We start from the raw sequence: 14,637 nt of genomic DNA on the forward strand, positions 1-14,637 counted from the left end.
AGCTGCCAAACAATGCGATTATGCATCATTGGAAGCATCAGCTCGAGGGCTCCCACCTCCATCTGTACGAAATCCTTGAGGTACGCCCCCTCACACAATTCATCACGTAGTCCTTCGACGACTGGCAACGCATGCATCCAAAGCACACAAGAGGAGGCCTCACCCCCAATGCTCCAGTCCCAACGATCAATGTTGATGCCGGTCTATAGCCATGATGGCGACTCCCCTTCTTGAATCTAGAGAAATTTTGGCGCTACTACTGCGGTGCCCACATCGATCATTGAATCCACCCACTGTATATGCCAATGGAATGATGATGGACTTGGGCCAAATTTAGAGAACTCCAGCAGTAGGACCCAAATATGTTGTACAACTTTCCCAAAGAGACGACTCAGGAGGGATTTTGCTATCGCCTCCAGTCATTCAACGACATGTACGGCTCAGTTCCAGATCCTGCCATCCTAGCAGCGGTCCACTTCAACCGCCTCCTCCTCTTACTCCTTCGCGATCTCCCCGCCCACAATCGCCCCATCGACGACCACCTCCACAACTGAACAACCAGATTTCTTCAATCTAGACATCGGTCCTATGAAATTCAAGGACTCCGCCTCTACCTCCGTGTCCGCAATCTCCACGGACATCACATCCACATGTATTAAGATATGCACGCCACCCATTTTTGGAAGTATCACTCGTACCTTACTCGCCTCACGCCACAACAACTAGACCGCTATGCAGTCCTACAAACAGTCCTCACCACAGACCTCCTCTAGTGCGGCTGACCCGAGGGCAGATCAGCAACAGGAAGGGGGGCATGTTAACATCCACAGAGTACAGTCGCCGAATGTAGTGTAATCAGGTATTAAAGGTGATCAGGCTGCATGTTCAAGGAGTTTGACCCCCAAATACCCCAAGGCCAATGATTGTAGGCAATGTGCACATCGAAGGAGTATAGCTCAAAATCAAGGAGTTTAATCCCCAAATATCCCAAGGCCAAAGATTCTAGGCAACGTGCATAGATTGTAGGTTCCAGCTAACACCCCACGACCAAAGACTGCAGGCAACGTGCACATTTCAAGTCTATGTCAACGGAAATCGCCAAGGAATACAGCTCAAACTCAGGGAGTTTGATCCGCAAATATCTCGAGGCCAACGATTGCAGGCAGCGTTCATAGATGGTATGTTCCAACCGCCAAGTTATAGGTTCCAGCTGCCATGATTGTAGGTTCCAGCTGCAAGCTCTTGTTGAGTGTCTCGTGAAAGTTAAGCCTCGCCACTCTAGGTTTTGAGCCTCGTTCACAGGCTTCGAACCCCAAATGACTTAAGGCATGAGAGCGCTCAAGGAGTTTGAGCCCCAAATCACCTAAGCCTTGGAGATGCAAGGCTAACACAAGTGCTATTTAGGAACTAGTTAGGACCACCTCCTAATGTCAAGTTTGGCCCAAGCACTTTAATATGGTTAACACAAATGCTATTTCCGCTAGTAGGGAGAGATGGAAAGAATAGCAATATGCCTTGGCACACTACGATCCCAAGAGCCTTTGGTTGTAAAGAGAAGGAGAGTGCTAAAAGGAAAAGGGTTGGCCCTCCCTTCAAAAGCTGACTTGTATAAAAGGCCAAAGTGTTGACTTTGGTCTTCGTTGTTGTTTGCACAAGTTTGCATACAAGCTCCCTCTTCTCTTCCAAGAGAGTGTTTTGGGTGTTCCCTTATTTCCATTGTAGTGCCGTTGTGTTTTCCACTCACCCCCCTTCACTCTCCACTACCCTTCTCCTTCTCCCTCCCTGTTCCCCTCTTTCCCTTCCCTCTTTCTCGTGTGGAAACACATTGCAGCAATCTGAAGGCCTCTTGAGTGACACTTGAGGACGGCTCGTGCTTTGCATTGCTCTCACAAGGAGTAGCTTGGAGTGGAGGCTCCATCGACATCTCTTCAACATCCCCACGACATGTGAGTCACCATCGTCGAGACCCACACAAGTGCAATTTACACCTCAACACAAAGAATGCAATCTATGCTCACATTCACCTTGCTTTGTACAATAATGGCCCCAATAATAATCAATAAACTAAAAGACACTATTACTCAAAGAACCCTACCTAGTAATATTCTTTGTTGCTTGCTATAACTTGCAGCAATCCCCAACTTCCAGCAATTGTTTGCTTGGACAACATTATGATAAGGACATTGCCCCATAGCAAATTGAAAATAGCTGGATATGAGCAATGATGAGGTACAATACTATTCGTGAAGACATCATATAAATACATCCTATTTGTCTCTTAAAAAAGGCATTATGCAAATATACTTACTTCTTAATTATTATTTAATGTTTGTGTGATCTATGATCTGGTTCTTGAAGACATTATACCAACATACCCTTATATTATATGTCCCTTCAAAATCATGTTATACCAATATAACTTACTATGTGTAATCTTAAGGTTTAATACATAAACAATAGGTCTTACCCCTAGGCCTTATCTGAATGGGATAACACTTGTAAGTCAATTGGGATGGAGTTGAAGTGTTTGACTGCATTGTGGTTGCTTGTTGTAGTGTGTCTTATGGTCATCCATTTGTTAGTTGCTTGTTTGACCTAGTAGCAACTACCCTTTGGTCGCCATGGATTAAAATCTCATGTGGAGAAGCACGTGCCACTATCTAGATGTTACTGAAGGGTGGATCATATGATGTTTTATGTGCACCATGCGGGAATCATTGCAAAAGGATGCAATATAAGGATATCACGTATGCATGCTTAAAGAATCACATTCAAAAGGTCCATATGATTGGATAGGAAGACGTTATGGTAGTAAAGAGTAACATGCTCATAGCAAAGAGAGTGTACGGGAGGAAGATTAATAACTTGCATAGATTAGCTTTGATGCAAGCACATTAAAAATGAAAGTGGAGGGCGGAGAACAATGGGTGAAGAGCTGGGGGGGTGGGTTAGGGGTGGATACCTTGATCAAACTTGAAAATTATTTTGATTGAATTGATATGGCCCATGAGCAGGTCAGGAAACTAGTCAAGACATACCAGAGGCGATTCAAGAGATGGCAGTAGTGAATTGAAGAACGATCGTAGTCCACCAAGCATGTTGAAACCCAACATGTGGACTTAGACATAGGCTAAACACAACCCATGAGCAAGTAATGAAACTTGCCAAGACTGTATGGGAAACACTGGAGGCAGAGGGTAGTAGAATGATAAAGATGAAAATTGAAGTTGCCTCTTTATCTAAACATCGAACGTTCGAATGCAAATGTTGAGCTGCAAAATTCAAATGTCAAACGATTGGCACATGGCAACGTAGGCTCCTCCAAGCTACCACGTGTCAAAAAACCAACCTCATTTTTTTGTGTGGGTTATTAATAGGTAATATAGATAGATAAATTTATTTAAGCCCCCAAAACTTCGAAACTTATGGTCTATAAATATAGGCATGTGCACTAGTAAATATTGAGGAGTTATACTCACCTATTCACTCAATGTTATTCTCCTATTAATCTATTAACTTCCTTTCTCGCTTTCTCGTTCATGTTATTAACCAATTAACCTAATCTTTTAACAATTAATTAATCTAAGCTCTCCCACCCCCTCCTTTGCTTAGCCCACCCGCTCCTCCCCCTCTCGCCGCCCCTCCTCCACTTAGCCCACCACCCCTCCTCCCCCTCTCTGCCTCCTCCCTCTCCTCTCGCTCCTTGCCTCTCTCACCCCCGCCCCCCCTCTTTCCTCCCACTCTCCTTACTCTACTTCCTCTCCTCTTTCTTGACCTTGCCTTTTGGTGCTCCCTCACTCCGCTTCTCTCCTCTCCCTTGCCTCAAACCCCACCCTTGCCCCCCGCCCCCCTTCCATTCTTCCCCCCTCTCCACCACTTAGACACCTCCCCTCTATATAGGCGCTCTAGAACAAAGGTTCCGCTCTGGAACAAAGATTCTAGAATGACCATTTTGGAACCCACCTGCGTCACTGCCACACATGTTTAATCCTTACGATTAAGCTTACGTTAATTGGTCTGCCCTCCCTTCGATTAATTACTTAAGCTTAGGTTAATTTGTCCGCACTCCCTTCGATTAATTATTACTAATGTCCATTTTTCAACATCGTGGGCACCTATAGTGCACGCAAATCTTTTTGATGCGTGAAAGGATGCTTGGGTGGGCTCGTTGGTTCTTGGGCAGGGGGATAGTATCGGACGAGCCTTCCTGGACATCTCTTCTCTTCTCACAAACTGCGACAAGTCAAACGACACACCTACAATATCCTTAGCTGATGTCCAGTCTAAACCCACCCTAAGGGCAGGTTCAAACCACTTGCCCGCACATGGAGTCGGGTGTGGTGGTTCAAGCGAGGCGGTGGTCATCAGGTTGCTGATTCAATATGTGATTGGTATAGCGGTTGGAGATGGAATGGACCAATGATGTAGGAGCAGACCGGTAGCTGGTGAGAGTAAAAAGCTAACCAAGCCCTCTTCTTAGGGTCTTAGCACATGGATGGGGCTAGCATGGGTTTAGGATGGGAATATTTTTGTCATCATTACTCCCATCCTACACTAAAGTGGTCTAGGATGGATTTAGAATGGGAGTAGCCACTTTTTCTCCCATCCTGGACCATGGCCTCTAGACCCTGGCAGCCAAAATGGGTTCCCCTTTTTTAGGGGTTCAAAAACAAGGATGACATGTGTCCTTGTCCCCACAAGGTCCCCTCCTCTTAAACACATGAAATGATGCCATGTGTCCTCTTCCTCCTAAACCCATCCGAGAGTTCTTTTTTTTGTTAGCACATGGTGGGATGGGAATAGGATAGAAATATGCATGGGACCACTTGGGACCACCTTTTCCCATTCCCATGTGCCAAGCCCCTAAGGCGGGTGCCACTACCGTGAGTGGAGATATTTTATTGTGTATATAGTCTATAAAATAATACAAGCGTGTTGATATTGAGGAGTTATATAGTGCACGCGTCTTCTTCTCAGATCTGATTGTTTTGTTGAAATCATGTCTACTCCCTCTCGCAAGCGCTTGATGCGCGATTTCAAGCGCCTCCAGCATGATCCTCCTGCTGGCATTAGTGGTGCCCCTCAGGACAACAATATCATGCTCTGGAATGCCGTTATCTTCGGGTACGTAATTTTTTTCTGCTTCCTTGCTCTCCTTTCACTGGCTTTTCACTGGCTACGCCCAGCTTTCATGCTTTTCGTGCCGTGTATCCATTATGAGACGTCCGCCCAGCAAACAATCGTGCATAGCAATTGAAATCGTTTGGATCCCTGGGGTTTCTTTGTCCGATACAGCATCTTGTAACCCTTCATGGGTGTTTTACGCCTTAGACGTTCGTCCTTGCTTAGCAGAACTATTTACATCCACGTATCTGTTCTCTTGCAGGCCTGATGACACTCCTTGGGATGGAGGTAAGCTTAAAGATCCATAAATCGGAAATTCTTCTGGGAGAAAATACTTTCCAGCACCTTTATTGTTTACGGTGCCTAATTGGTTTTCTGCTCTTAGATCCTTAAGAGAACATAAGTCGTTACTTTTCTATTTTATGACAGTCTTGTCCAATCGAGTTGCAGGTACGTTCAAGCTAACTTTGCAGTTTAGTGAAGACTATCCCAACAAGCCTCCCACTGTTCGATTCGTCTCAAAGATGTTTCATCCAAACAGTAAGTCCCTCTGCTATTGGTTAGATCACCACATAGGAATTAGGGACACACCACTACTTTCCGAAGGTACCACAGAGAAACAGCAAGTTTGACAATGATGTACCAGCTTGAGAAGGAAAGTCGGGTGCTTTAAATCCATTTGACAAGTCTTCGCCCTTATGCTACAGTTTATGCTGATGGAAGCATCTGCTTGGACATATTACAAAATCAATGGAGCCCAATTTATGATGTGGCCGCAATCCTAACATCTATCCAGGTAGGATACTCATTATTTATGATCCGTACATTAGTGATTCTTTTTGCTTGCAAGGAAATGGGTTTTTGGGTGCATGAGTATACTTTCTCTCAACACTTTTTTGTTTTTTGAAGAATACAACAATTATGCATGTAGATGTTTTGCTCAATGTAGTGTCCTGGCTGTTCTATGCAGTCATTGCTATGTGATCCAAATCCAAACTCTCCAGCCAATTCTGAGGCTGCTCGCATGTATAGTGAGAATCGTCGAGAGTACAACAGGCGGGTCCGCAAAACTGTCGAGCAAAGTTGGACAGCAGGATAAAGATTCCTTGAAATGCTTGATAAGTCTGCTGGAACATAATAGTATGGCTTCTGGTCACAAATTCAGAGATGTTGCATCTGGGCCTTGGGGAACATTGGCTATGGTTATTGATGGAGTTGCTTTCTAACTCTTAACTCCTAGATATCAGAAAGTGTGAGTTCAGATGAAGCCTGCCAATTTGTAATTTCAAATATTAGTGCTGTTTATGTAAAAGGCTGCATGGCTTTTTTCCTACATTAGATGCCCCCACAAAAAAGACAGGACAAAGAATTTTATCCATCTTGCATAGTTTCAATAAAACTTTCAATCCCTTTCGTTGTTAGTTTGTTCAAATTCGGCAAATGCAATAAATACATGGCAACCTTTTTGTTCTCCACTCTCTATTTGAAGAATCGGTGTTGTGCTTTTTGGATTATTTGAATACATGCGCTGCCTTGAATAAGAAACTCCATTTATATGTGAAGCAGTATATGTCTTTGTAGTGGGATAGGTAAGTGGGGTAATCTGTTTATTGGGTGGCCATTTTAATTGCCATTGGGTTTTTAAAACTGAAGTATTGTGGACATGCGATTTATAAACTGTTTTTGAACTGAGGTTGCAGATTTCAACCCTTGCATTGTGTACCAGTGTTGTGTTGTAGGGATAATTCAAGTGGACTACCCGTGTGTGTCATGTTTGGGTTCACAGATATCCTCTCAGAGAAAGGGTTATATCTTGTTCCTTAACCCTCTGCTTATCACTTTTTGGTTTTCTTGAAGAATGCAACAATTTTATGATGTCTTGCTCAGTATACTGTCATGGCTGTTCTATGCAGTCATTGCTATGCGATCCAAACCCAAATTTTCCAGCCAATTCCGAGGCCGTTCGCATGTATACTGAGAATCTGTCGAGAGTACAGCAGAAGAGTCTGTGATTGTCGTGCAAAGTTGGATAGCGGAAAGAAGATTTCATGAAATGCTACTGTAATACCGTGGCTTTTGGTTGTAAATTCAGAGCTGTAGTTGCGGCTGGGGAATAGTACTTGAGGGATTTGCTTTCTAATGTTTAACACACTAGATATCACTGTACTGTAATTTCAGATATTTGTGCTGTTTAAGTTTGGAATTAGCAAGAAACTGCATGCCTCTTTATGATATTACATGTATTTACAAATAGGCAGGGGCAGCATTGTGTCCATCTTGTTTCAACAAAGTTTGCAATCCCTCTTTGCTATTCGTTCAAATTCAACAATGCAATGAATACAGTACTCTGCTTTCTATTTGCAGAAGCGTCTTTGGTGCTTTCTGGATCATTTGAATCCAAATGCTGCCTTGAAAAGGAAGCTCCATGTATATGTGAATCGGTGTAGGTAAGTCGGTGGTTTTTTTTTTGTGCGCGAGAAAGTATTATTATGTTGGTAGAAAAGGAAATACAAAAGAAAGAAGACGATGATCATGCTGTGAAGCTTGCCCAAGGCTTTGGTCTTACGCTGGTAATATCAGCCAATCACGGCGATCTTCGGGTGTGCCTTCAGATCATAGGTGAATACTTGAGAGTTGCCATTAGGCTTCGAAGTAGACACCATCGCCAGCACCAATAAGCAGCCATAACCACAGTATAAGGCGGGAAGCCAGAGGGCTTAGCAGCACTTGCATTAGTAGGGCCTAAAGGGCTTGGGTCTAGGGTCATGCCTAGGCCTAGGCATTTATGAGGAGGTGCATAGGGCAGTCCAAGAGAGGGCTAAAAAGAAAGGAGTCCTTTGTGAGACAAGTGGCACCAAAGCCATAGGCCAAGTGGCAAGTGCTGAGCAAGGGGGAGGATTCTAGAAAGAGAGCTCCACATGGTAAGTAGGGGAGATGGAACGCGATAGAGGGTTCACGGAAGCAAGAGGGAGCTCACTGGAGTCCGCGGTTGGGTGGAAAATGAAGAGAAAGCCCTCTATGTTTGAGAGACCGTAATATTGGTATTAAAGCACTGTGGATACGTTCTGGGAAAGAGAATTCAGTCGCATAGGTTTATGTGTCACCTCAAATCAACGCTACGTAGAATAGGAGATGCTGCAGCTGCTGCCGGTGTATATGAGAAAACCCACGCTCATCTCCAAGTGAAAGCGATGAATTGAGCACCAGTAGCAGCGAAGGGGACGAGAGTTATGGTGTCAAGAAATACCATAGACATCAGTTGGCTAAAAACCTTGAAAGCTGGCAAAACTGTCATATCTCTAGATGCATAGAAAGAGAGTACTTTCAAAATCTCTCATGATGAGGAACTGGAAATCCAGGGGCATAGTTACTCTACTGAACACCAAATTGTTTCTCACTTTTCATATCTGCTGCAATGTGATCGCCCTAGTAATGTGCCATAGACCCCAAGCTGAACATCATTCATTTTTCCTCACCCAGTATTACCACTACAACTTTCCAACTTAAATGCAAAGTGAATATGCACCCAGGCTAGCCATTGCGAATCGCCATCCATATTCGACAAACAGTGAAGCATTCCCACATCAAATGGAAGATCGATTCACGTTTACCCTTGCAGAAAACACAAAAAGGGGAGATATCCTTCCACTTAAGTAACCTGTCCTTTGTAGGAGCTTGTCAATGAGCACACGCCAGAGGAAGAAATTAAGGCGAAGGGATGGAGTAAGATTCCAAATCCTTTCAAGGTGTAGCGTCCACATGGCAACTGAATCTAAAGGCGCTCTATGCCTCCAGATAAGCCTTGTCTGCAATGGGATATCAGAGTCATTGTCTTTAGCCTAATTTTTGCAAGTGAAGTGACCCAAATCTTTTCCATTTGGAGCCATCCACCCACGCAGATCAATAGCCCAATTAAATGAAGTGCTTGTTGTCCAGTTGGTCTTCACCCTTGTTATAGTTGATTGCAAAAATCTTTTTGCAGATGGCTGTAGCTGCACCTGGTTGGTTACTTCTTGCACCGAGAGAAAAGTGTGGCTATGCGGGTTCCAGATGGAAGACCAAGTAGTGATAACCTCTACGATATAGCTGCAGTGAGAGCCGTGGCCTGATTTGCACTGGCGCAAACCGGTTGGTGAAGGCCCGTCTGCTTACCCAGATGTTGAAGGCTAGCAAACAACCGCCAATGAGGCGATCAGTGCCCGGTCAATCTGTGGATTCAATCCAAAGTGTAACAAGCCAATTGAGAACCTCTGACTTCATAACCCTGAGCTGAAGTTCAGAGAGCAGGACTTGCCATGACAAGGCTCCGTGTGTAAAGCCAACACCCCATCGCTTCCAACCAATGCCATGCCAATATTGCCCATGGCCCTCCAGAAAGTCCCGAACTGGATTATCATAGTTGGGAGGAATATTGGGAGAGTGCCCAACACTGCTTGCTAGGTGTTTGCAGACTAACTGGGAAATCTCCTTAGCCCCATGAATCTGCTGCCCCTGATCGTTCAACATGACTGATGTTTTCTCGTGTTCTCTTTTCCTTGACACACTCGAAGAGGGCTGATTCCCAGCATCCAACCACTGTAATCCTGATTGTATAGGGGCTGCTGCAAGTTTATGATGTTCTGCTGCCCGCAATTCAATTTCAAGTGCAGACAGGAGCGAAGGGAGGTAAGGGTCGTGAAGCTGAAGGGCAAGCAGCAGTGACTCTCGGACAGATGACAATGAGGAGGTCAACTTACACCTGGCATGAGCTTGTTTTCTACCAAAGTCTTTACTAATTCTTGTGATTTCTACAGTACATTCTTCCCACCGTCTCGGTAGACATTCGTGATGTCGCCTAGCTCTTTGCCATGCCTCTGCTATGCTTGAGTCAAATTCAATCCTGCCGAAATAACTAGTTCTCATTTTGAAGGGGATCGGTCCATGTCCTCCTTGCAATGGGACCAACTGCTGAAATCAGCATATGGTCAGAGGGTGTCACAGGAGATAACAATTCTCCTTGGATAGACAGATGTAGCCACCACCCTGAATCGGAGAAGTAGTACCTATCCAGCCGAGCAGCTCTCCAAGAGTCTGTGTGTCTGTTATGCCAGGTAAAGCGATGGAGGTTTTGTAAGTTTGGTACTTTACACCCACGTTCAGCACAGGATAAATCATGAGACTCATGAGAGCGATCTTGACAGTGTAACACCATGTTCGAGTCTCCACCAACTATAACCTTCCTACTAGCCAGTAAATGATGAAGAGATTCCTAGAGCCGGGTTCGCAGCAAAGGAGAGTTGGGTGCATAAACTGAGGCAAATAGAAAGTTGATTCCCTGAAAAGTGATGTCAACTGTGCAATTGCTTCTTAGGTGGTCATTTGCAATTGCTGTTGTCTTTTCAGGACTCAATTGTTGTAGACGTCTGATTTAGGCACTGTAAGCTGGTTTTGAACTGACGGTGCAGATTTCAACTCTCACAAGCTGCATTGTGCATCAGTGTTGTGTTGTAGGGATATTTCAAGTAGGCCACCAGTGTATGCCTTGTGTATCACATGCAAGGGACGTGGGCCACAAGTGTGTGCTGAGTATTGTAAATATCAAGACCTTGTCAAAGCTGAGTCTGCCCTTCACCTCCAGCATTTTGACAGGTTAGAAATACTTCTTTAATCAGATGTGCTTGTTTAGGAATGAGAGAGAGAGAGAGAGAGAGAGAGAGAGAGAGAGAGAGAAAGCAAGTGTATTAAAGTCTTCAGAAGACCGATGGGTCTATGAGACTCTGAAAAACCTGGTACAAACGAGCTATTGTAGTGGAGCTACTAAACGGGCATCCACACCAATGCAAAATGCGAAAATGTAGAATGGTAGTACTAAGTCCTAAGTACAACATAGTCATGTAAATGATCGACTATAAATCAATCTCAGCATCATCATCATCAACAGCAGGACATCAGGGTGGATGAGGCAATGGGGGCATGAAATCGGCAATAGAGTGATGTCGGCCACTCAAAGGTGCAGTCCTGGCACATCTCCTAGTCGTAGCTCTATGTCTAACCAAGGCTACAGAGACCCCCGTCGGTCAGGCTCCGACTCTAAACAAGGAAGAATTGTCCCCAAGTGTGATGTGTGTGTCAACCCTTTGTCTGAGCTGTCGGATCACAGGCTCTGGGTCACGGTCATGTTGAGGCCTCATCTTGTGGGGGTCCATGTGATCTGGCTGAAAGAACTCCGTGATAGAGCTCTAAGAGAGATTAGCAAACGAAAAAGTCTGCTCCTGTCTCTGTGCTCGGAGTGTCCTCTCGCGGTGTTTGAGTACCTCATGAATGAATCTTGCCAAACGCTGGTCTGGGTAGGAGAGGAATCGGGCCAAAATTCCATAGCTATCTTTGAAGAGGTAGTAGAAATGCCCTCGAATCTCATAGTAAACAGGACATCGGAAGATGAAGTGCTCCTCTGTCTCAACCTCTTGCATGTCACACAATGTGCATATGTGCCTCTCCATGGGTGAATGCTCTGCTCTGCCGCTCTCGATACGAAGTTTGTGTGAAGAGACCCGGAACAGCCCAAGAGAGATCCTCAGTGAGTGGTTTAGGTGGATTTGCGTGTATCCTGGTGGGTCAATGAAACCCTCAAAGTGATCTCTGTAGAAGCTAAGCTTCATTGGGAGTTCACTCGGTCCCAACCAGGTTCGAAATGTGTGTAGTTGTAATAGATCCTCACGGATAACCTGGTTGACCTTGTGTGATAGGAGGGGAGAAAACAGAGCATCTATGCTTTACTAGAAGGGAGGTAGTTATCCATGTGGAACCCCAGTCGCTCAAACCATCTCTCTGTGCGTGCATGCTAGCACCTCTGGTCCCCACTTGCAACAAGTGCCATAGAAGAGGACAGAGCTAGCCATGGTAGCCTGCTATGCCCAGAGGTGTAATCCCCATACTCCCTGACTCGGTACAGATACATGATGACCTGAAATGTAGCGTCTAGTTGTAAAGGGGGTGACCCAAACTCAGCCTAAATGACCTGGTGAGGAACGAATGGCTTACCACGAATCATCCGTGATAACTTGAGAACCTGTAGAGTCGCTCCACACGGGCCCACTCTGTATCTGACAAGTCTGGCCCTCAACATGGGCTGCGGTACTGTCAAAGATTGTAAGATCGTGCTAAACCTAGTGCAACTAGATCAGCATAAGACCTATGGAGGCTCAAAGTACACTAAATAAGACATGAGAGGGAGATAGCAAATCTATATCTCTTGCGATGTGTATACAACAATACATGATAGGCTTCTTATATAGAGAGAGCCTTTAGAATAGTCAAACCATGTGGGATCCTCTGATCCACATCTCTCCTTGTGGATATCCTCAATCCACATCTCCACATCATGTAGTCTACATCCTAGGGTGGCTACTTTAATTCTTTCTTATACCATACCTTAGCCCTTTAATCTATGTGCTCATGGCACCACAACTCTCAACACCTCCCCTTGGTGCCATGATCCTTTGGCTACTGCAAGGTAGTCAGATGTGAGGCTTTTACATGTCAATACCTCCCCTGGGTGCTTTCATAGCTACTCTCAGGTGGTCAGGTTTGATTATAAAATATAGACAAGGTTGGCAAGGTTTTTGTTTCTCAATACATTCCATTGATGTCATCATTTGGCTCATAGCTTGATGACGATGCTATGTAGTCGACCTGCTGGTTCTTCAATCTGCAATCTTCTTCCTTGTGTAGCTTCATGCATGATGCTTTGTTCTTCCATGTGCCTTGATGCTTTATGTGTGGACGCCATGCTTTCGGCTATGGTCATCTCATGCACTCGTGCTTTTGGCATGCTTATGACAATGATGTGTGCATTCATGCTTTGATTTGTCATTTGTTGCAAAGGTCTTACCAATTGATTTCTTTCAATATTGGCAGTGTCTAATTGCATACAATGATTCTGATTTGATAGGCACGTAGAGCTTGAAAAGATGATCACTTTTCTTTTCTGCTAGGTAGACCAAGGAGTCAAAAGCAACCCCTTGGTCCGTGGATCCTGAAAGTGTGAGCGAAAGCACTGCTTCTCTAGTCTGGCCAATGAAGCATATCCTCCGCTCAAGCGTGCCTGCATCGTGGGTCTCATAATGAAGATGGGTTCGAAAATGACAACCCCAAGCTAGGTGTATGATGAAACTATCTCAACGGGTGACCCATCAAATGTGAACTGCTCCTGGCACATGACGGCTCAAGATGTATAGAAGATCATGACCTTGGTTTCACCCAGGTTGACCTTCAAATCATGAGACTCACAAAAGGATTGTAGTGCGTCAAGGTGTCTCTAGAGCCCCTCTGCTGAGAAAGACAAGAGAGCCACGTCATTTGCATAAAGCAATATCCGGATTAGCGTGCCCGCAAGAGAGCAACCTACCCCCCTGTGTCTACATCACTGTCTCAAGCTCGTCAATGTAGAGGCCAAACAAGGTAGGCGATAATGGACACCCTTGTTTGACCCCGATGGTGCTCGTGATCTCGTTTGTCCACCCAGATCCTGCCCGGACTCTGCCTAAAACTCTCTCATAAAGTGCCATGACAGCCCAAATGATCTTTTGGTCGTAACTTAAGTCCCATAGGTGCCGTATGAGGCGATGCACAGTTTGGTCCTGTTGACGTCAGCAGGAGGCAAGTTGGTGTGATGAAGTTTATGAGTTCAAACTTTTGGATGACTATTATGAGGTTAAAGCCACACCGTCTGTTTTGCTTTTAGAGAGGTGTGTAGGGTATGCTTCAAAGTTATGATTAAATTCTTTCTTGATCTTGGCTGTGTTAGCATGCCTTGGGTGCTTGTTAGTGTGTATACATTATGAACGTTAGTTCCCATTTTTCTTCATTGTCTTGAAGTTCACCTTGTCCTGGTAGCAAGGTATAGGCATATTTTCTACAATTTTACTGCAAATATTATGGCAATATGTAGTGAAGCCCTGTCCTACTTTTTTTCTCATGTCAGTCACATTGTTCTAATTATGAGGAGATATAACAAAGTCCAAGGGTAGACAGCCAAGCAAGCTGCCAGCAAGGTTGAAGGACTCAAATCTAATGATATCATGGACTCACATAGCATGATGTTTGTGGAAATATCAACAAGGTAGTTCCCTTACTATGAAGATTATTAATATATCACAAGAGAGCATTGTGTGTTGGCGTGCATGTGTGGGGAAAAGGGCTGTTGAAAATAAAAGCAAGGGGGGGGGGGGTAATATCTTTTAAATCTACCTTCTGTCCAACGAGGATGCTCAAGCTTCTGAAGTTTCATATCTATGAAGAGATAAAGACATTTGAGAAGGAGACTGTAACACAAGCAGGTCACCAAGCAAATGGAAAGCAAAGCATTGGACCTACACAGGGAGCAGAAGCTTCAAGCCAAGGGGAGAAAGGGAAGGCAAGGACTAGACATTAATGATGTCACGAACTTGCACAACATACCAGCATGGCTAATATGGAAGGCTAGGAGTATCGCTAGGCAAGTGTGCAAGTGACTATTCCACGTGATCCAATAAC

General features: G+C 44.7%; 1 protein-coding gene across 1 annotated transcript; it reads left to right on the forward strand.

The window, feature by feature from the left end:
- Positions 1 to 4,868: 4,868 nt before the first annotated feature.
- Positions 4,869 to 6,594, forward strand: LOC147887504 (ubiquitin-conjugating enzyme E2 2-like). Its single transcript, XM_087394528.1, has 5 exons — positions 4,869 to 5,124; positions 5,387 to 5,412; positions 5,575 to 5,664; positions 5,832 to 5,920; positions 6,095 to 6,594. The coding sequence occupies exons 1-5, from the start codon at positions 5,000 to 5,002 to the stop codon at positions 6,221 to 6,223; spliced, it is 459 nt and encodes a 152-aa protein (XP_087250654.1). The 5' UTR covers positions 4,869 to 4,999; the 3' UTR covers positions 6,224 to 6,594.
- The last annotated feature ends 8,043 nt before the right edge of the window (positions 6,595 to 14,637 follow it).

The sequence above is a fragment of the Dipteris shenzhenensis genome, chromosome 23 (assembly GCF_047967505.1).
Source record: "Dipteris shenzhenensis isolate YYH24624 ecotype China chromosome 23, Dip_SZ_1.0, whole genome shotgun sequence".
Lineage (NCBI taxonomy): Eukaryota > Viridiplantae > Streptophyta > Polypodiopsida > Gleicheniales > Dipteridaceae > Dipteris > Dipteris shenzhenensis.